General features: G+C 50.5%; 4 protein-coding genes across 4 annotated transcripts; 3 read left to right on the top strand and 1 right to left on the bottom strand.

The window, feature by feature from the left end:
- Positions 1 to 911: 911 nt before the first annotated feature.
- CDV56_102730 (F-box protein) lies at positions 912 to 3,330 on the top strand (the record flags this gene model as incomplete). The annotated part of the gene is made up of 2 exons (XM_026756349.1): positions 912 to 2,175; positions 2,990 to 3,330. The coding sequence occupies 2 exons, from the start codon at positions 912 to 914 to the stop codon at positions 3,328 to 3,330; spliced, it is 1,605 nt and encodes a 534-aa protein (XP_026612991.1).
- Positions 3,331 to 5,018: 1,688 nt separating this feature from the next.
- CDV56_102250 (pyruvate kinase CDC19) lies at positions 5,019 to 7,110 on the top strand (the record flags this gene model as incomplete). Its single annotated transcript, XM_026755869.1, has 8 exons — positions 5,019 to 5,142; positions 5,236 to 5,280; positions 5,346 to 5,392; positions 5,457 to 5,537; positions 5,596 to 5,717; positions 5,827 to 6,660; positions 6,721 to 6,802; positions 6,862 to 7,110. The coding sequence occupies 8 exons, from the start codon at positions 5,019 to 5,021 to the stop codon at positions 7,108 to 7,110; spliced, it is 1,584 nt and encodes a 527-aa protein (XP_026612990.1).
- Positions 7,111 to 8,432: 1,322 nt separating this feature from the next.
- Positions 8,433 to 16,041, bottom strand: CDV56_100960 (1-phosphatidylinositol-3-phosphate 5-kinase FAB1; the record flags this gene model as incomplete). Its single annotated transcript, XM_026754579.1, has 2 exons — positions 8,433 to 8,568; positions 8,621 to 16,041. The coding sequence occupies 2 exons, from the start codon at positions 16,039 to 16,041 to the stop codon at positions 8,433 to 8,435; spliced, it is 7,557 nt and encodes a 2,518-aa protein (XP_026612989.1).
- Positions 16,042 to 17,016: 975 nt separating this feature from the next.
- Positions 17,017 to 20,712, top strand: CDV56_100103 (uncharacterized protein; the record flags this gene model as incomplete). Its single annotated transcript, XM_026753722.1, has 1 exon — positions 17,017 to 20,712. The coding sequence occupies one exon, from the start codon at positions 17,017 to 17,019 to the stop codon at positions 20,710 to 20,712; it is 3,696 nt and encodes a 1,231-aa protein (XP_026612988.1).
- Between the last annotated feature and the right edge of the window lie 323 nt (positions 20,713 to 21,035).

Here is a 21,035-nt window from a genome sequence, read left to right as displayed (position 1 = left end):
TAAATTTTTGACAGCTTCCTTCGAAAAGAACGACAATGATGATAGAAATGGTCAAAAGTGGTGATACAGCTCACTTCAATTGCAGACGAAGATGACTCCGGAAGTATCTATCCTCCAAGAGATAAACAAACAAACAACGCCTTCATCTGAGACAGCCCTTGTAGAGAAGTATGAGACAAGGCAGCGAGGGGTTATATGTAAGTCGTCCAAAGATGGAAGGCACAGGCAGCAACCCTCGCTGGTGCCTTCCTCACGCGTCGGTATGGATCCATGTTTCCCAATCTGGAAGAAGTAAACAACCCGTCAGGTGACCTTGGAGCCTAGAATTTGCGTTTGTGTCCAATCCAAGTCATATCTTAGCCGTCCACTATGAGCACCGCTTTACCTTTACTTGTTCATATGCGTGGAGCGATCGTGTCATGATGACCTCTAGCACCGTAGATTCAAGGCAACCATGGGTCACGAGTCGGAGTTGACCAGAAATCAGTAGAGTCCACGGTCCTCCATTGCTTATCATCTTATCGAGTCCTGGTTATCTTATTGGTAACACCAACTGGCAGTGATCAACACCAGCTTCTCCCCCGCACCAGTCCCGGTACAGGGAACGCCTGAGAGCAGTGATATCGGAAGCATCACGATATTCCGAAAAAGAGCTCTCCCTCGCTGATCTATCCCGGCAACGGCAGCCGTATATCGAGGCAATTCGTCTTGATCCCATCAATTATTCTCCCATCTCCTGCACAAATGATGTCACTCGTCGATTCCTGAAATGCCATGCCTGCAGGATTGCTAGTTCATTAGCCCTCGTCCATCTTTCTTTCCGGATCATACTTGATACTGTCATTTGCCTATACTTTTGTACGGACGCTGGAAATAAACCAACAAAAGAGCAACCGGAAAGCATCGCATCTATGGATGGCGATTTGAATACCTCGGAGGACTCGCTCCAGTTGGCGGCCGACATGCATGAACAGAAGCAGCAACACCACCATCCTGAAAACTTAGATACAGACTCTAAGCTTGATGAATGTCCGAAGACAAATCTTTTACAGCTTCCTGCTGAATTGCTTCACCAGATTCTGTCGTACCTGTCGGCGACGGATCTGGCCCAAGTGTCAGGAGCCTGCCGTTCCCTCGCCGAACATGCAGCGAACGATCTCCTGTGGGCAGATCTGGTCAATGTCCATTTGCCATTCAAGATCCACGAGCCGAGCCCTTTTGACTCGTTTCGCAACCTCTACGCGGCTTACCACCCGTGCTGGTTCATCCCACAGCATAAAATCTGGTTTTCGGACACGGAGCATACAGGCAACCTAATATTGGCGCGATATGATCCAAGGAGAGGAGTCATTGAGGCATATCGGGTTATTGCCGAAAGACATAGTCGTCCATTTCAAGTCTGGGAATCGAATCCGGATGTCATGGTCCAACCCTTTGATCCCAAGGTTAGTCTTTGGTTGGATGACCCAGTTCTCCTCCTGAAGAACAACCAAGGCCGTCTGCCGCGATATTTGCACGGCGAGACTCGCATGCCAATGGCGATAGAAACACAACATGTCTTCAATGCTTTCTCGTTGTGCTCTTCTGAATCACCCCCGAACCTGCCAGTAGATCCTAACAAGCTGTGGCCCCCACCAACCATTCCTAGTGAACATCGTGTCTACCGGGATATGGAAGCCCAGTGGTCGGACTGGGACCAGCATCCGCGATGTCTAGCAAATATGTCAGAACATGCGTTCCGGATTCGACGCTGGGCACATTTCCGGCTCGGGATGCCTATGTTTACCGCCGGCCGGAGCGAAACACTGTCGACTTATGCTACACTGGACCCCCGCCTGTATACTCCGACGAGGGAAAAACCGTATCAGGGCATTTGGGTCGGTGACTACTCTGCTCATGGGTGCGAGTTTTTGCTTTTCCTACAACGAGACCAGGATGAGGAACCGTCCAGCTCCTCTGACGAACCAGAACTCGGTCCCGACGAAATCGTTCAGAAGGGCAGCCTTGAGGCAATCAAGCTCACAGGAGACCCGAATGTTCCTCGGGGCCAGAAATCTTTTGTTGCCCCTGACATTGGCCCAGGAGGTGTGGTTCGTGTCGCGGAAGAGGCCCCGTTCCGAGGATGCAGGATTGTCCGGAGCAAAGGCCATGTGGCAGGTCTCGGGTTCAGAGATGGTAAGCTTTCAATCAATATGCTTTCTCGCAGGGACATACATTGACACCTTCGACTCGCATCAGACACCTTTATTCCATCGCAGCTGATATTGATATCACCTGATTGCGTCGCTCTTTATTGGGAGGCTATGGGCCACATGTCATATTTCCGACGGCTTGACATTGATGTGCTTATTCAGACGTGATTCGCCGCTTGATTTGGCAAAGATACTCCCTGGGCGGAGTACATCAGGATCAACAACATACATGCACGGATTGACGGACCTTACGATGTGGTATGCATTCGCCTATCCTTCTCTGATTGCTGTCCTGACTCGCTGACAGACAGGGTGCTCAGTTGAGGTGGACATTGGTCTGAGTCACAGATTCGAACAGACCATACTATTTCTTCGTCACCCGGCGCGCGACTTGTAAAATGACCATGTCTCGTTGTGAGAAGATTGAAGTGATGATCAAACCACCAGAGCCATGAACACATACCATATCATGGGAAATGATCTGCTGGACGGTTCGGAATCCCCGAGTGGTTTGAGTCACGTCACTAGGGGTGAGCATTTATTCATGGTTCGAGGTGCAAGAGATTACGGTTATTCAGCTTCTGAAACGTGGAAAAGAATTTGTCAGAGTAGAAATATGTATGCAGAAGTCAAGAGACACAGAAAAGGGCATCCCTAACGCCATAGTCTGATTCAATCAAATGGAAATGCAAAGCAGAAATCGTCAATCATGAATCAACTGCCACGCAGCTGGGTAATCGGGAAACAAACCGCGCCCGATTGTTCCCTCTTTTTACATGTTTAATCCAGCGCAACAGAATCTGAGTTGGGTATGGTATGTCCGACGCATCAACTCCAACAACGAGCATGCAAACAGGCCGCAGTGAAAAACATCCAAAATCGTGGACCGCCCGTCACCCCTCCATCGTACATCTGCGATTCTGAGCCCTCCACACCAACCACCATCGAGCCACAATCACCGCTTGCGTTCGAAGTAACTCGTGGACGCCAGGACAGCCACCGACTGATCCATGACCCACTCGCCGACGCCGAGATAGTTATCGATCCATTTCTTAAAGTCCTTGTTATTGGTGATCTTGTCGGAGTCGAGACTGGGGCTGTGAGAACCCCACGCGGCCCGGACCAGGGCGCGGGGTGACAGATTAGCTTCAGTCCATCAAGACCCCATCCTCCACAAACATAGAACCGAGAAAACGGATCCATCCGAGTCGACCGGGGTGTGAATACAATATGTGGAGAGCGGGGAATATTTACGTTAAACCAGTCGAGCGCTTGATGCCTGCCAGAAAGGCAGAGACTATAGAAAGCAACCATCAGCAGTTCATTCCCCCTCTGCTTCACTGCAGAATAGACAAGTACTTACAGAGCACAGCGTCAAAAGCGTAGTGAGTTAGGCGTCCCAGCTGTACCAGATCGCAAATCAGCATATCATCATACTCTCAGAGTGGTCGTCGGGATAGCTACCCAGCTACTCCGTACATAGATAGCTAGGCACCCAACGCCGACACAAAAACATACCATGATGACTAGAGCCGCACAAATACACAGCTCGTCAGATTTCCTCCCGAGCTTATCTGCAAGAGTAATAGCGAGGAGAAAAACCGTACAATTCACTTCAACGACGTTCAATACTAGCAGTCAAAAAGCAGAGCAGGACTTTGTACGAATGACAGGCGGAAGTCGGGGAAGGTGGTGATACTGTGATAGCCTCACGTGAGGGGACAATCTAACTGTCTTAGACTCTCAGTGGCCTTTCTAGCTCCACTTCCACCTGACAACGGTTGTTTTGCTGGCAGTACCCACCAGGCGGTGAGTGAGGTGGCTGGGTGAGGCTGGGAGCATAGGTAAGCAACCGAGCATTAGTCAATTATGCATGCTTAGTCATTATGCTAACAGGTGCACACGCAAACAGAAGAGGACTAGTGGCCTAGCCGGTGTACGCATCGGTCATGTCGCCAGCGGCTGTTCGCTAGCCTGAGCAGCTTCGCTTGAGACTTTGGTCCCATGAAACAGCCTGGCAAGTGCCGAGCTGGAGCTCTTTAGATGTAAACAACCCAGCCAATCAGAGACTGAATCAATCTGCTCGGTCAATTCGGTGCTCTTGACTCTTACAGTTACCCGGAGTACTCTCAACCAGAAGGGATCAGGGCAGAGGCTATGTACCACTACTATTGTTGTCCAAATCGCTGGTCTCCATCCACTGAGATCCTATCAATATGTACGATCAACAGAAGCTGATGCTAGTATCTCACAATCATGCATTCAGTCCAATAGTCCTCTATGCTAGTGGCCCTGAAACTTTTATTTTTCTTGGTACAAATGTTCACTGCTCTTCCAGACTTGCCAGGGCTCTATGAGGGGTGCCGGGCATCATTTCTTTTTTCTGTTACGGCCTGATAACAGCATTCTGGAGATAGATAAATAAGAATAATAATCAAAATTCAAAGATGTGATTAATAAGAACTCGCAGTGAACAAACTATCCATATTCTACTTAGACTACAGTCTACAGTCTGGGAACTACAGCGTAGATAATTTTCTCCTGCCCGCGGGGGCACCGGAGACAGTCTTAGTCTGCCCCAACTGCGCCAGACGGCCAACAGTATTTTCCCTCCCGTGCACGACCAGATGGAGCCCCTCCCTCCCTCACCGGGACAACTCTGGTCTTGGTCCCTCTTTTTTTATCGACACTGCTGCTCTGCTTCCATCTCAATCCAACTTTCTATCTTCTCCTCTCTCCCCTCACTACTCACAACATCACATCACTCACCTCAATCAATTCCTTCCTTTTTCCATTCCTTCAATTCCATCAGAAGAGTCGTTCAAGATGGCCGCCAGCTCTTCTCTTGACCACCTGAGCAACCGTATGAAGCTGGAGTGGCACGCCAAGCTGAACACGGAGATGGTTCCTGCGAAGAACTTCCGTCGCACTTCCATCATTTGCACCATCGGTATGTCTGAACTGCTCAATGTTATTCTGAGAATATTTGCATTCTTAGAAATTGTTTGACATCGCATGATACTGACGTTGGCTATCTCCGCAGGCCCCAAGACAAACTCCGTCGAGAAGATCAACGCTCTCCGCAAAGGTACGAGCGGGGAATTTGTTCTCAAGGAATCTCTGTCAATAGCATGAGCTGACAAGTTTCAACAGCTGGTCTCAACGTCGTTCGCATGAACTTTTCTCACGGCTCGTATGAGGTTAGTCTTGAGTTCAGCGCCCCAATGGGATGATAGGCTGCGAACAGAACCCTGACGTGTTCAGTACCACCAATCTGTCATCGACAACGCCCGTGAGGCCGAGAGTGTCCAGGCCGGACGTCCTGTTGCCATTGCTCTTGACACCGTGAGTTTCATGACGTGCGATGCCTCCCAAAACCGTTCAGCTCTGACTCCTACATCAGAAAGGACCTGAAATCCGTACCGGAAACACCGTTGGCGACAAGGACATTCCCATCAAAGCGGGCCATGAACTCAACATCACCACTGACGAGCAGTATGCTACCGCCTGCGACGACAAGAACATGTGAGTATATTGGATATCCATGCGTTGTTGGATCTCGATGTCCCCGGAAAACGAAAGCTTTCGAAAGCGTTCATTTTAGGAATTGATGAGCTGACGAGAACTCTGGCAGGTACCTTGACTACAAGAACATCACCAAGGTGATTGAACCCGGCAAGCTGATCTATGTGGACGATGGTATTCTCTCGTTCGAGGTGCTCGAGGTTGTTGACGACCAGACCCTGCGTGTCAAGTGCCTGAACAATGGCAACATCTCTTCCAGAAAGGGTGTCAACCTGCCCGGCACTGACGTTGACCTTCCCGCTCTCTCCGAGAAGGACATTAGTGATCTCAAGTTCGGTGTCAAGAACAGGGTTGACATGATCTTCGCCTCGTTTATCCGTCGCGGGAGCGACATTCGTCACATTCGTGAAGTCCTTGGCGAGGAGGGCAAGGAGATTCAAATTATTGCCAAGATTGAGAACCAGCAGGGTGTCAACAACTTCGATGAGATTCTCGAGGAGACTGATGGTGTCATGGTCGCCCGTGGTGACTTGGGTATCGAGATTCCTGCCCCCAAGGTCTTCCTGGCCCAGAAGATGATGATCGCCAAGTGTAACATGAAGGGCAAGCCAGTCATCTGTGCCACTCAGATGCTCGAGTCCATGACATACAACCCCCGCCCCACCCGTGCGGAGGTGTCGGACGTTGCCAATGCTGTTCTTGACGGCGCTGACTGTGTCATGTTGTCCGGAGAAACTGCCAAGGGCAACTACCCCACCGAGGCTGTCAAGATGATGTCGGAGACCTGCTTGCTTGCAGAGGTCGCTATTCCTCACTTCCAGGTCTTTGACGAATTGCGTAACCTTGCTCCCCGCCCCACCAACACCGTCGAGTCTATCGCCATGGCTGCCGTCAGCGCCAGTCTTGAGCTCAACGCTGGTGCCATTGTTGTCTTGACCACCAGGTATGTGTTTTGATAGTCGTCTTCGATTGATCGAATTCCGCTGACAGAGTCGATTTTTAGTGGTAAAACTGCTCGCCTTCTTTCCAAGTACCGCCCTGTCTGCCCTATCATCATGGTCACTCGCAACCCCATGGCCGCCCGGGTAAGTTCAATCTCATGATCGTCATCGGACAATTGAGCGTTGCTGATCGTGTAATCAAGTACTCCCATCTGTATCGTGGTGTCTGGCCTTTCACCTTCCCTGAGAAGAAGCCCGACTTCAACGTCAAGATCTGGCAGGAGGATGTTGACCGCCGCCTCAAGTGGGGTATTTCTCACGCTCTCAAGCTCGGCCTCATTAACAAGGGCGACAACATTGTCTGTGTTCAGGGCTGGCGCGGTGGCATGGGCCACACCAACACTGTCCGTGTGGTCCCTGCTGAGGAGAACCTCGGCCTGGCTGAAGAGTAAATCCGATCACGACTGCCATTTTCGGTGGATAACACGTAATGACTGCGGTCGGATCATGTGCGAGAAGGGGTGGTCTTGTCTTAGACTTTGTAGATAGGTCTCGACGACCGATGAAATCGCGCGCACTCCAGGCAGTCACTCATCTCTCTCCCTGCGAGGTTTCGCCAGTGGATACGATAAGACATGGAGTAGTGACAGAAGCACAGCGGCCTGGGGGTGCTTGCTATTTTCACCATTGAATTTCGATGCGCAAAAGCGGACGCTTACCCTGGGGGACATTATTCGGTGTGGAATCTGTTTTGAAGCGTTGATCATCCATCATCCAGGCGGTGTGCCCTGATGCTGGATTAATGAATTGCTCATGTATATGATGGGAACGAAATCAATCACTGTTCAATCAACGGAGGATGTTAGTAGAGCCTTATATGTTAGTTATGCGGCAACGCTTGTAAGTGTTGATGTTAACCGGTCACGGCTTGATGAAGAATCACGTAGACCAAGTGGACGTAGCAATCTCGAATGCTGCATTAAATGCTCAGAATACTCATCACTGAGGGCAGACGAAGAGATGGCCTTCCGCAACAAGAGAGGAATGAGAAGGAAAAGAGAATCGAGGGAGCGGTGCGGGGAAAAGACCCTCGCACGCGGGTGTCAGGAACAGGAACAGGAAGGCGCAGCTGAAGCCGAGGTTCGGCGAGTGCAGCCGAGTAGAAGCATGAGACCAGAGATCCCAGTCTCACAATAAGAACCAAAATCAAAAGAAAGCAGTAAAGAAAGAGCGATTGTGTATAGGATTAAATTTCTGGAGGAATTAAGATACTCTGACTGATCTTAATTGAAAGATCCAGCTGCTGAACACTCAGGGCAAATGATATTCCCGAGTCTCCCCACGGTCGTCCCGAAATCTGCCGAAAGTTCGGTCATCTTTTGCCCGGTGAAACGGAAGCAGATAGTTATGACTTAACTGGAGTATACACATTACTTTTGACATACTCGTATCTGAACACTTGATTGCTTGTCCGCCAGGTGGCTTTTGTATATAAAAGGAAAGTCATGTGAGAGTATAGTCACCTGTCGCTGAGAATTCCATGTGTATGTGCTCATCCCTTATGTATATCTCAATAGAAACAAATCAGAAAGGAATGTACAATGCTGTGAGAGCATGCTGAAAATGAATGGTCAAATGTCCTCTATGTATGTGCATGGCCGCCAACGCCTCCATTGAATGCAAGTCATAACTTCTAGTAGCATGCCAGTTATACATCAAGTGTCGTAAGCTCGTAAGGGTTGTCATGGTCACTACATCCGTCGAGTTTGGCTCTCTAAGAACCGCCGGACTCGGCATCAACATCTGCATCGTCACCATCGATGTTATGAGGAGCCTGAGGTAGGTGGCCGAGATGGGCTCCCCCAGGCGGATTCCGGTATGGTTGGGTTGGCTGGAGTTGATGCCAGCAACTGGAGAATGATATCAGCGATTGCTGCCAATCAAATCTCTGGAATTACATACCTTGGTGCTTGAAGCACATATCGAGCCATTGCCTCTCTGAATCGGCTCTTATACTCCTTGGGACTCGTGACAGTAGGCCGATTCTTCCCTCCGCCAGCAAATCCCCGGTCCTTGATCCATGATTCCAACTTTTTGTCCCAGGTGTAGGTGCGAATGCAATCAATTACACCGACCACCAGCTCCGACCGACTCTCGTCAATGGCAATCATCAACGAGTAGTCCATAACATTTTGGCGACCCAAGAAGAGGGTGTCGTTCCATACGCTCTGGCTCAGGAGCTTCTTCGAGTGTTCTCTGGCGAATAGTGGCGTTTCATAGATGAAGTCAACCATGTTCTCATCCAGAAGCACTTCGTTGCGTTCCCCCGTGCTCTGGACTTTACGATTTCTCATCGAGCCCTTGAGATCGAAGATCCGCGTCGGAACTCGATCGTAGAAGAGATTTTCCATCAAGAGCAAAAACCAGTTGAACTCTGTTCCTGTGGCGGGATTTTTGATGATGACCTGGTAGAACCCGAACATCTTTGCAATGGCAGAGGGTAGCTCGTGGAATAGCGCCTCAGACATGATCTGGAAATACGCTGGAGCAAACTTGAGAAATGCCTGTGTCTCGATAGGCGAAAGTGATTTCAGAATAAACCGATCATCCAGGGTCTTCAGAAACAGAGAGTTGGTCTTGCCCCCTTTGGAATCCCATTTAGCGCAACGAGACAGTGATTCCACAATTCGCTCTGCCACTCCACACTTTTTCCGCAGGGCGTCGAACTGCTCCGCATAGAATATCTTGCATAACATCTTGGCCTGCCCTTCCTGAAATTGATACTTGAGGTGAGTGCCAGTAGACCTGAGCAATGCATGTTCAACCCGTGCCTCATCGATGGCGTCCGAGCCCTCTCTCGAGGTCGACCTCTTTTCGTCAAGTTGCTCATATCGTCTCTGAATACTGGCTAGCTTTTCTTTATAATCGCTCGAGTCAAGCGCGAACGCAACCAGGGAGCTAGGCTCATCTTCTCGCACAATGATATCGCAATCTGCGAACACGTGATCGGACATGCTGAGTGGGTAATCGAGCGGCGCCCAACCGCTGGCAGAGCGCTCCGACCAAAAATTCGTTAGCATTTTCAAGAGGTTGCTTCGCTCATGCTTGGGGAGTTCCTTGAGATCGAGCTGCTCGTCCTCCGGAGACATCTTAGCCAGTTCTTCGTTCGAATCAGTCGTGTGGAGGTCCTCGGTTGAGGCTCGATCTTCATCGCTATGTATCTCCTCTTCACCCTCTGAGACGGTTGGGTGATCTGCTCGGCTTTTAGCCTCAGTCGTGGATGGCTGAGTGTTGAAATGCTGCGAGACGGATTCGCCCCTAGGTTCCTCCTCCAAAGTCCTCTCCAGCAATTCTCCGCTCTCTGTGGTCGACTCATTGAGCGGAAGGCGTGGTGTCGAAGGCATGAAGTCCTCTCCTTCGCCCGAAGGCTCTCGCTCCTCAACTGCGTCTCTAACATTCTTGTAGACTTCCACGATCGGCTTTGAGGATGCCAAAGGGTACGCCCGAGAATGTGTGCCCTTGGCAGCTCGTTGCTGTCTTTCTCGCTGACGCTCCTTCTCGAATTCGCGGCTCAATTGTTCGAAATGTTTGGCCAAGTTCGACACACGGGTGTTTTTCTTCCTACTCGGGACAGACCGAGGTATGAGCGATGGACCGGGCGCTAATCGAGAATTTCTAAGAGCAGTGAGGCCGAACCGGTCCGAAAACTTTCTGTCAGAGGGTCTAAATTTGGGTTCCGGGGTTGGGCTGGAGATATTGCCTGAGCCGCCAAAGCCCGCAGCTCCTGCCCTGAAACCACGCAGTGGTACAGCCATCTTTACTCTGTCCCTTTGACCTTGCAATGGTTGGGATTGGGCGCGGAGAAGTGGTGGAGATGTTGCTTTTCCAGTGCGTCGAACGACCCCTTCAGCAAGCCGAGGAATTCCCGAAGGTGTGGGTTGTGGTAACATATTTGAAGGCCTTTGAGGCTCTGTACCCAGAACTTGACCTTGGCTGTCCCCTTGCTCAGTAGGGGGATGCTCTGGCAAAACTTTACCTGACTCAGCGGCATCCGACGTGGCACCCGAGATGTCCTGGCTGCTTGCGAATTGCGTGGTTGAAGCAGGCAGCTGCTCGGACTGAGCTAATCGAGCGTTGGATTCAGGGCTCTGAAAACCCTCCGGCGCATCTATCTCGGCTGCAGGAGGAAGGGAAGGTTCTCTCTCTTCCGGGCTTGGTGATGGAGCCGACGATTGAGCCTCTTCATCCTTGTACAAGCTAGCTTCTTGGACATTCTTTTCGCCCGAATCTTCTTCCACCACAGATACGAGAACATCCTGAGCTTTCTCGGGTGACAGTGTCATACGACGCATCGGGCGCGGGTGTTCAGTCGCTCGGTCATGACCACTTTCGACCTCGGTTGGGGTTGTCGGAGGCTCTTCAGTTGACGTGAGAGACGTCACGGAGGAGTCCTTATCAAGGAAAATCTTCTTCAATTGCAAAGTCGCCAGCCGCCTAATGTCTTTTTCTGATGGGAAGAAGTTTTTCTCAAAATCAGCAAAGGCAGTATCCCATTCCACGACTTTTTCTTGGACTGAGCGGAGTACTTCATTCAATGGAGTCACTTCCCAGTATCGCGAGCCAATATACTTCTCTTGTAACTGCTTGATCAACGCGGCGTGGTCCTCGTTGGCTTTCTTAGTCAGTACCTCAATTTCGCTCTTGCACGCTTCTGCCAACTTTGGAACGACACTATCAACATTGATGCCCTTCAACCGTGCTTTGACAGAGGCCATGAATCTGTTCAGACGTCGTTCTATCTTGAGATATACCTCGTTTCTCAATTTCAAGTCGTTGTCCACTTTCCAGGTGACCCTGGTTCTTGGAACGATGATTTCAAGCAAATTGATGATGTCGTAGTGAATCCGTAGAGCAACGTCTTTGTAGCCGAAGAAACGAAGATGGTCGCGTTGCAGGTCATGGGGGCAGACACCGGCGCGAGCGTGCAAGTTCTTGCTGTAGAAAGAAAGCTCCAAATACTTCCCAAAAGAATATCTCCAGGTACTATCTGACATGGGGAAGACTTGTGTTTCGTTGCCGCAAATTTTGCAGCAACTCCACATGAGGATCGTGTCCTGAAGACCTCGTAGTTTTGATGGATAGGGCTGAACAAATACACTTATCTGAGCCTCTCCATGTACGTATTGACGGTGATGTTCGAACATCCGCTTCTCACAGCCGTTTGCTGTACAAATGGCGTTTGCATTATGACAAATGTCCTCCACATATTGTCCAATAGTACAGTCGGGCTCAAATATCGCATCGTCACCGTGCTCGTTGTAGTACTCAAGGGCGAACAGGTCAGGGCCAGAGCAGGGGATAGATGTGGTAGTGCAAACCAGACTAAAGAGCACGACTATATTCTGATGGGCGTATGGGTCGAAGAGACTGGAGGCGCCGGAGATGTATGCTTCCCATTGACGCTTTTGGGTCTGATAATGATGCAGGGCATTGTCGTATTCGGCATCATGAGCCGCATGTAGAACTTCCTTGACTTTTGGAGGAGCATTATGAGGAGATTGGTGAACCATTTCAGGTGTTATGAGAATGAACTTTTGCGACTTGGCCTTCTCGTCTGAAGCTTGTTCGGAGCTGATGTCTTGATCACGAAGACGCTTCAAATATGCCAGCCTTCGCTCCATTTCTCTAGCACGTTTGAGAAGGTAAGGAGGATCAAACTTCACGAAAGGGGAAGCGGATAGGATTTTCGTCTCAGTGTCTCGTACAATATCTTCATAATAAGTTGGCATGGGAACGTCATCAGGCACTTCTGGGTCATCGGTTGTAATAGTCGCGTTGCCGATAGAAGCAGAATCGCTTCTTTTCTCATCCGATCCTCCTTGGGAGCAGGGCGATATGGTAGCAGTCTTGTCGTCTGATTTGATTCTCGTAGATGATGTCCCAACATTGGCCGCCTCGTCGGCAGCATTTGAGGCGCTTTCTTCAATCGACATAGGAATCTGGGCGAATTCGTCTCTCATCAGGCATGTTTCCAGCCTCAGGTTATACACAACGTATACCATAAACTCTGTTATCCTTTTCACCTTTGTGAGCACATCATGGTCGCCTCCGCGAAGAACAATTGTGCAACCAAGCTCTTTGCGACAACCAGAGATGTACATATAGGTCTTCTTACGACCGTTGTACACATATGTCTTGACATCAAAGCTGCCACAGTCACTATGCACTGGAGTTGTCACGAGTTTATCCATAGAGGTGATGATCCTTGTTTGAGTACACCGAGAGACGGCTTCAAGCACGGACGATTTGACATTGTAAGCCGTCGCAATGTTGGCTCTCTCTAGCAGTTCAAGTGCCAAGCCAGATACATTTTTTTCAACCAGAAGTAAATTAGGCCGCAGGGCAGCTATTCGGCTGATGAGATTTTCGAGAAACTCTCGCTCTTGGCGAATAACGGGCTCCAGACTCATAAAGTGTTGCTGGTGACGAGCGTATTCAAGCGGAAAAGTGATAATTAAGATCCTCGGATGTGGAATGCTCCGAGGCATGCTTTTGAGAGCGAGGTTCTTGGTAAAAACTAAGCCTGAAACGTAGGACGTGTCACCCGGCCGGCCGCCCAAGATCTTTTTAAGCTTGACATAGTGTCGAATGTCCATGTCATCCCCGTTTTGGACGTCTGGATCGACTTCATCCGCGGCTTTGAGGAGTATAGGCAGAAGTGCAGTTTCCCAGCTGTTAGAGTGAGGCACTGAAGCATCCTTCAGAAGCTGGCGAAGGAGTTTGCGAACATGTTGCAGGCTAGCTTTATTCAACTCTACCGGGGGAGCCCCCGCTCCTCTCATAGATGAGCTCCTGGTCATCTTGAATCCGCTCGGTGTAACTCCTGTCGGAAAGACATGGCCGGCATTTGAGGCATCATGTGGATTTGACACACTGTCCTTCGACGCTCTGGGGGAATGGCGGTGGATACTGCTTGCAACGCTAAGATTGCGCCGCCGGGAAGCGCGCGGCAGATTGACAGCTCTTGAGCTGCTGAAACTACCTTCATCTCCATCACGCCCAGAAATAATGAAGCTGGCAGCGCTTCGCTCCCCGAGAGCAGACCGACCTTTCTTCATGGCAGCCAAAAGGCCACCAAAAGTCGTCCTTTCGCTGTCGCCTCCGCTCTTCGACAGAGAGCCCTCCGAGACTGCAGATAGCAAATTTGGTTGTTCATCCCCGCTTGATGCATCGTCAGAGAGATACTGCGCTAGATCTGGATCGATAATATTATCTTTGTGAAACGCAGGCAATCGAGCTCTCATGGCGTTGTCTTCCACATTCCGCCGTTGGAAAGGCGCCCGGTCATCGTGGAAAGATTTGAAGTTTCGGATGTATTGTTGGCGAGAGTGATGACGCTTGTGGCCCATTGCGTGCGGGCGTCCGTTCAGGGTTGACTTGAGCGATCTTGACGACGTAGGTCTCACCAAGTGTCGCTCTGGGCTGATTTCAAGCACAGCTGAACGGCGGTTATGGCCCTCCCCTGCGCGTCGCGTTGCTGGTATCGCCATCGTGGGCGTCTTCATAACGTGCTCGATGGATTGAGAGATTACAGACGACGAGTCGTCGTCATCGGCAGACATTCGGGAATAATTGCCCAAGCCTAACTCGGAGACCCTAGAATTTAACACGATGGGGCTCTGTTCGCTATCTGAAAACTCGGACGAATCATCATCATGTCCGTTGATCATAGCTTCGCAGGGTTTGCAAACGCGGATCGATCCAGGTTGACCGAACCTGTCGCCTGGTATCAAAAGTGTACACTTGGAGTCGAAAATCTGGCCACACGTCCGACAGTGGTGCTTTCGTCGAAATGTGGAGAAGGTTTCGCCGCAATGGAAACAATCTTTTGCATTCTCATCGCGCATCCAAAACTCTTTGCTGAGTAGCTTGCTCCTGAGTTGCGATACAACCCCATCACCTCCGGCATTTGAACGTTTGCTTCGTCCATTGTGACCGGGAAAAGAGTCCACAGCGGTATTTATAGGCGCCAAAGCGGGTGGACCGGCCGCTGCTTCGGTTGAGTGATTTTTGGACGTACCATAGGCCGAGAAGCGGCTTAGGCTGGTCATACCTGGTCTGTCCTTGGGTTTATTTTTGGCAGGAGCCTTTGACGATGCGCCTAATTTCGGGTCCTCATCTATCAGTGACAAGGAGGTTGCGCCTGTAGATGGACCCTGAGCCTCGTGCAAGGAACCAGCCCAGTCACCAGGCAATTGAGAGACACTGGTTGTCCCAGAGCTTGCAGTTACCGAGGCGCGATCGAGGTTAAAAGAGGCGGCGGAGTTCGACCTGATTCTCTCTTGAGCAAATGACGTCCCCTCGACTTCTCCCTGGATGGAATGCTTCGTCACCTGCAGCGGGGCAGGCAATGCAGGGTCGAGATCATGTGAAGTACGCCGCTCTAGTTTCTTCGTACTGTCGGATGGTTGACCCGTCAGCTTCGATTTGCTGCTGGGGTCTAATGCCGCATGTCCTTCGTTGGGCAGGTTGTGGGCCTTCGCCGCCAGTGCTGGTGAGTGGGTTTGTCGCTCGCTGAAACCGGACGAACTCATCGAAGCAACATAAGGATTCTCCTCTCTCTCAGTACCCTCAGAGCCCATGGTCTGCACGCTGCTGGAGGATACGTTGACGGAAGTGTTGCTCGAGTAATGCGCGGGCTCCTTGACAGCACTAACATGAAGTTCAGTAACTGTCGGATCTACGGCTGCTGGATTGCTGGTAGATTTCGGTAAGGGTACGGTAGGAGATTTAAGTGCAGGTGAGGCAGAAACAGAGGCCTTGGAGGATATGCTTGCAGTTTTCGAAGACAGCTTGGAACCTTTCCCTGTAGCCAGATCATGAGCGTTTTGAGAGCTGCCAGACGTTGGAGATTTCAGCCTAGACCCCTGAGAAGAGCTTGGGTTGAACTGCTGAGCCTCGACCATGGGACCTGTCGAATCAGCAGCGGACTTGGAAACCGAGCGCTCTGACGTTGGACTCTTGATTGCTGGGCCGTCAGGAGCGCCTTTGTCCGACGACTTCCCCACACCGCTGACAATGTCTCGCATCCCTCCTACAGAGGTTCGGAAACGGCTGTATAACCCACTCAGACCGCCTTGCAGCTCTCCTGAAAGGTTCTTTTCTTCTGTCGCGGATGCCGGAACCGGAGGGCTAGTGAAATCATTGAATACGGTGAGAGAATCCGACTGATAGGCAGCCGTATGTATCTGGTCGAGGGCTGCATTCAGACTTTCTCGTTCAGCCTGGGTTGAGACGGAGGCTCGTGAACCTCGTCGCCCAAGGGGGAGGAAGATGGATGACGCGGATGGACTTGACGTCCCTTGAGACTGCTGATACGCCATTGAGTTCCTTTTGTCCAAGCAGCGACAGCACTGTTGTTATTCACTCAAATATATGAGAAAACGGTCGGCCTAGTCTAGTATGTGTCAGGTTTCGGAAATTCATGTGTGTGAGCTGCTGCAGAACAGCTCGCTGTGGTCCTGAGGAGCAACAGTGGGTGAAGCCTGTCAGGTAAGCATAGAGCCGGAAGTGGTAGAGTCAGCATCATCCCAAGACGTGATGTGCATCAAGACCGGATATGGGACCAAAGGTAAGGATGACTACTTCGTGGGCCATGTCAAGTGGCGTAAAGGAAGTTGATTGTTGACTGATGGACGGAGTAGTGTTTCTGTTGCTTTCCGACGATGCGGGCAGACATGTGCTCTGCTGCCCAATGACGTGGATGTGGCTGAAGCACTTTGTGGCTGGTGCAGTTTCCCGCTAGGCGGTCATCGCGTGGAACCGCGTTAAGCATGAAAGGGAATCATATTGTTCTGAATAGGTAGTGAATCATGTTTAGAAGATCATGGTTAGTCCATCCTTATACGAAAGCGATTGCTCAAGCTTTGGAGTGCTCTAATATGGAATGCATTGTATTACTGCAGACCGTCCGTTTGATTCTAGCAACCACTACTCCACATCACCATATGATCTTTCAGTGATCTTCTTGCAATAATACCTCGACGAAGCCTCCATTTTCCGCGGACTAGGATGTTGTCTATGATATTCTTCATCCCAAGCCAATTGTCTCATCCGCACGATGGCTTCTGCAGAGATCTGGATCGCTCCTCTAATTGAACGATCGCTAAAATATTACCTTAACGGGTCAAGGAGCGAAATCCACTTAGAAGATGATGGAAGTAACCTACGTTTCGCGGACAATAGTCCACATTCAGCTCTGATAGTGAAAGTAAGTAAGCCGAATTCGATACCTATTGAGCAGGCTTTACTAAAGAGTTCATCTTTGCTCCTAGTGGACGGAAGACGACAGATCACCCATGCCTAATTTGACGGACACGAACACTCAGATTCAAGCGATCCTCGCTCGGGAGTCGTTAGAAGAGTATCGTAGGGACTACCCTGACCGACCGTTGAGCAAGGATGGAATGCGAGGATTTACTATAAACTTATTGGATTTCGAGCTTGTCTTCGAATATACCACCTCAGAGCCCAAGCTTCATCTATACGTGAAACGTTTCAGCATCGCATGGGACAAAAGCAGGTTCAAGGGGCCGCCACAGGGCAAGATTATCAGAAGAAAGCCCGAGGTGTATCAGTTGATGCGATCTGCCTCTCAAAAGGCCAAGTCTCGGGAGACTGCCGGCACAGATAGTGCGGTAAATGACCGCTCCGATGATTCGATCAAGTCTCAGGACGGTGAAACGGATGGAGTGAACGACTCCCAAAATCAGTTAATGTCACAGATGCCCCCAAAGCAACCAGTGGAGCTAATTGCCGGTGCCTTTGCAACTGCGAAGATGCTTCTGGGTTCCTTGAAACCCTCTGCCAGGCCGGCGCAAGACTCACAACCAAAAAAAATTAATGAGACGAATGTTGTTGCCTTAAAAAGGGATCGTCTTGCTCTTGAAGAGACAACAGAACAGCCTAATATTAACCGTTGCGCTGGGCATATAGATGAGCTATCCGCAAGCTTCCTAGTGGCTGAACCTTCGGGCCAGAACGGCAATGCAACCGTCAAAGTACCTGATCAAACTGATGCCGACACGACTGGTGAATTACCATCTAAGACCGGAAGTGGCACAGCGTCTTTCAACACTGAAACAGAGGAGAGAGCCTTGACAGATTATACCAAAGATTCAGACCACGAACTGAATAAAGAGGAAGTCCCTAGCCGGATTGTTCAGAAAGTTCCTCTGGAACAAGTTGATTCAGCTGCGGAGACCCTTCCCACGGATATTTCTACCAGCAATGCAGACCCTTGGGATGGCATGACAGAGATTCGGAAAGAAGATGTTACGATACCCAAGGATCAGGCAAAGCTACTAGATGAGCAGGCCAAGCTTTGCTGGCTGTCACCAGCCCCTGGCCAGGGCTATCCGCAACCCAACGTGCCGCCTTTACTCCTACAGCAATGGAATGATATTGCGTTGCAAAGAAGTCTTCGGGCAGAAGAACGTCGGAACAAGGAGCTGGAGAACTTGGAGCTTCATGGATCCCGTCCAAGCTCATCAGCTGCTACCAGCTCCTCCGACTCGGCCTATGAGACCCCAAGCGGCGATCGGATCGAATGGTCTCAATCTCCACCGCGGGGTCAGAACCTACCTGCGGACAGTAGCCCGTCCGAGGCGAGACCGGTACAAAGGCCAACTATGAATAAAAGGGATGGAGGAAATGGTTCGTTGAATCAGCCACCCCATGATGTGGAGGAGGAACGACAGACAAATGTTCATCAAGAAATATCGCATGAACAGGAGGAGCTTGAACCTTTGCCAAGAGGTGTGCGAGAGTCCCCCAAATCTATTGCACTTCCTGCCGAACTGCGTCTACAAGTTAGCGGGGAGTCTCTTCCTGAGCTTGACGACAGTGACAATCGAGTTCCCCTGCAAGAACCCCAAGTTGAGTTTGACCGGATGAGTGAGGACTCGGTGATGGATACGTCTGTTCCCCGTCCGCTGGGAGTAGACCCGAGTCAATCAGAGCAAGAAATTGACAGCTCAGAACCATCGCTCCCGGGTTTGTCCACTCAGGTTCAAGTGCAGGTCATGGAAACTCCTGCTGCACATCTTGTTCGATTCCGTCAGTTTACTCAAAGCACAGGCGGTGCTAGCCAGGAGTCGCAACAGCCAGAGCAGCCATCGTTCCAGGCCGCAAAATCCTCTTCTCAATCACGAATTTGCAATACCTATCGCAGCAATGACGAGGCGAAGGATCACACATCCCAGGACATGTCGAATCCAACACAACCGCATGGGACTGCCGAATCCAGCGATGTCAATATAATGGAGACACAGCTCAGCGGTGGGGAGTGGTCATTTCCAGGCACGACTCCCTCGAATTCTGCCCATGTGCTGAACTCTTCCGGACCAAGGGACCGTGAGCCGAGCGTATTCATCACTGCATCCCCGGGCCAGGCAGAAGAGTCATCGAATCCATTTTCTTCATATCGAGAGGCTCCCTCTTTTACGCAGACTGACGATGGAAATGGAACATCAACCGACTTTCCCAGCCCCACGCAAGTTACCCCTACTAGGCATCGAATGTCTCCGTTGAAACGAGGCGCATCTGAAATGGACATCGAACGAAGTCCTCCTTCTAAAAGGCCAAAGATTGCGTGGAGCGAAGGCGGCGACTCTGTCCAAGGGCTTGCGTCCAAAGTAATTTCGCGCCGAGAAACCTACATCAATCGCTCCGCGGAGCACGCTGAGGCACAGAAAGTCTACGAGAAGTTTCGGAGTGACTACCCCGACTATAATGGCGACTTCCACCATTTCGCGATGTTGTGTTCCAAATTGCAGGCTCTGCGGGCTAAAGGACATTTCAGAAGGTCGTTTCTCTGGGATGATTTTGTTATCATGCACTTGCAGGAATATGAACGTTACCTCAATCAACGCGCGGCAGCTGACGTTAAGACACTGGAGTATGAAGAATTCTTCGCTTCCTACATCTTGAGGCCATCTTACAAAAAGCGCAGTCTCACAACGAAAGGGATTGAAATATCTGCTGCGCAGCATAATCCTTCGACCGCCGCCGGCGTTCCAGCAATCCCGCGGCATGAAACAAACACTTCATTCACCGGCAGCCTTGTGGATAGATTCTCCAACTTCCACACACACTCCTTTGGGCCTGAGACTCCAGGCTCACGGTCTGCAGCCACGGTTGATCAACTAACGTCGAGCCCCTCGCCAGCTCCTCTGAAACGGCCGAGTCGCGACACATCCGCAAAAAGCCGACGCATGGACGAGGAACCACTAGCGATGGAGTTGGCACCTATCGAAGTCACCCGTCCACATAATCCTACTCCCAGCTCACCGTCCGAAGCGATGGTTGATCGACTGGAGCGGAGCCCCGCGCGTGGTTCTTGGAGCAAATCGAATCGCGACACATTCGAAAGAGGCTACCGCATGGTCGAGGAACCACAAGATACGGAGGTGACGCCTAGAGTCACCCGCTCACATAACCTTGTCCATGACATTCCCAACCAAACAAACCCTTCACTGGCTAGGACGTCTCTGGAACCACAGGTACCTACTGGGGTTCCTCCTTCGTCAGACGTCAATCGCGAAGATGATGACGGGCGCAGCATTCCGGAAAGCGACCCCAACAACGACGAAGTCGATGAGGGCTTGATGGACGAATCCCACGAGATTGCTAGCTTCGAACTTGGCGATGACGGATCTTCCACCGCTCCAGCGGCAGATCACTCCGACGCAGGATCCGACGCAGTGAGCGAGGCCGACAGTTTTGACGAAGACTGGGTAGGATGGCACTGCCGCCGACTTCAAAGCACAGGGCCGTTTTGGTCCGACGATCCCAACACGCCATTCAAGGTATTGGCCCGAGCCGACGCGAACGTGAGGTCTGAGCTACTGCGCCGTGGGATGGCCCATTTACCTGTCGACGAGAGAGGAGTCATCCAACCGCTAGTTGACTATCCGCCAGTCGTTTCATTGCATGATTTGCTGGACGGGCCTGCTCCCAGTCCCAGGCGTCCCTCAGATGAACCGCAAAGTTGATATTCCATCTCCGCTCCGTACATCTGTATATCGACCTCCCGCCCTTTTCTGTGGCTTTTTCTAAACGACCTTTCTTCGTCCACACCTGTTATGACTGTATCTTACTTTTTTCTACTTATTTTTTTTTTTTTTTTTTTTTTTTTTTTTTTTTTTTTTTTTGTTTCTTGGGTGTACGTTTTCGGTGTATAGTATAAACCCTTTCTTTTATACTTATCTCTCAGCCTACCTGACTACTTGATTGCACGTTCTCTCTTCTCTCCGTGAAAAATAAAAAAAACAAAGTTTACTACTTCTACTTTCAATTACACTTCCCCTCTTCAAAT

Source organism: Aspergillus thermomutatus, assembly GCF_002237265.1.
Source record: "Aspergillus thermomutatus strain HMR AF 39 chromosome Unknown NODE_146, whole genome shotgun sequence".
Taxonomy (NCBI): Eukaryota; Fungi; Ascomycota; class Eurotiomycetes; order Eurotiales; family Aspergillaceae; genus Aspergillus; species Aspergillus thermomutatus.
The sequence above is the reverse complement of the archived record's forward strand: the minus strand, read 5'-3'. Positions and strand labels throughout refer to the sequence as shown.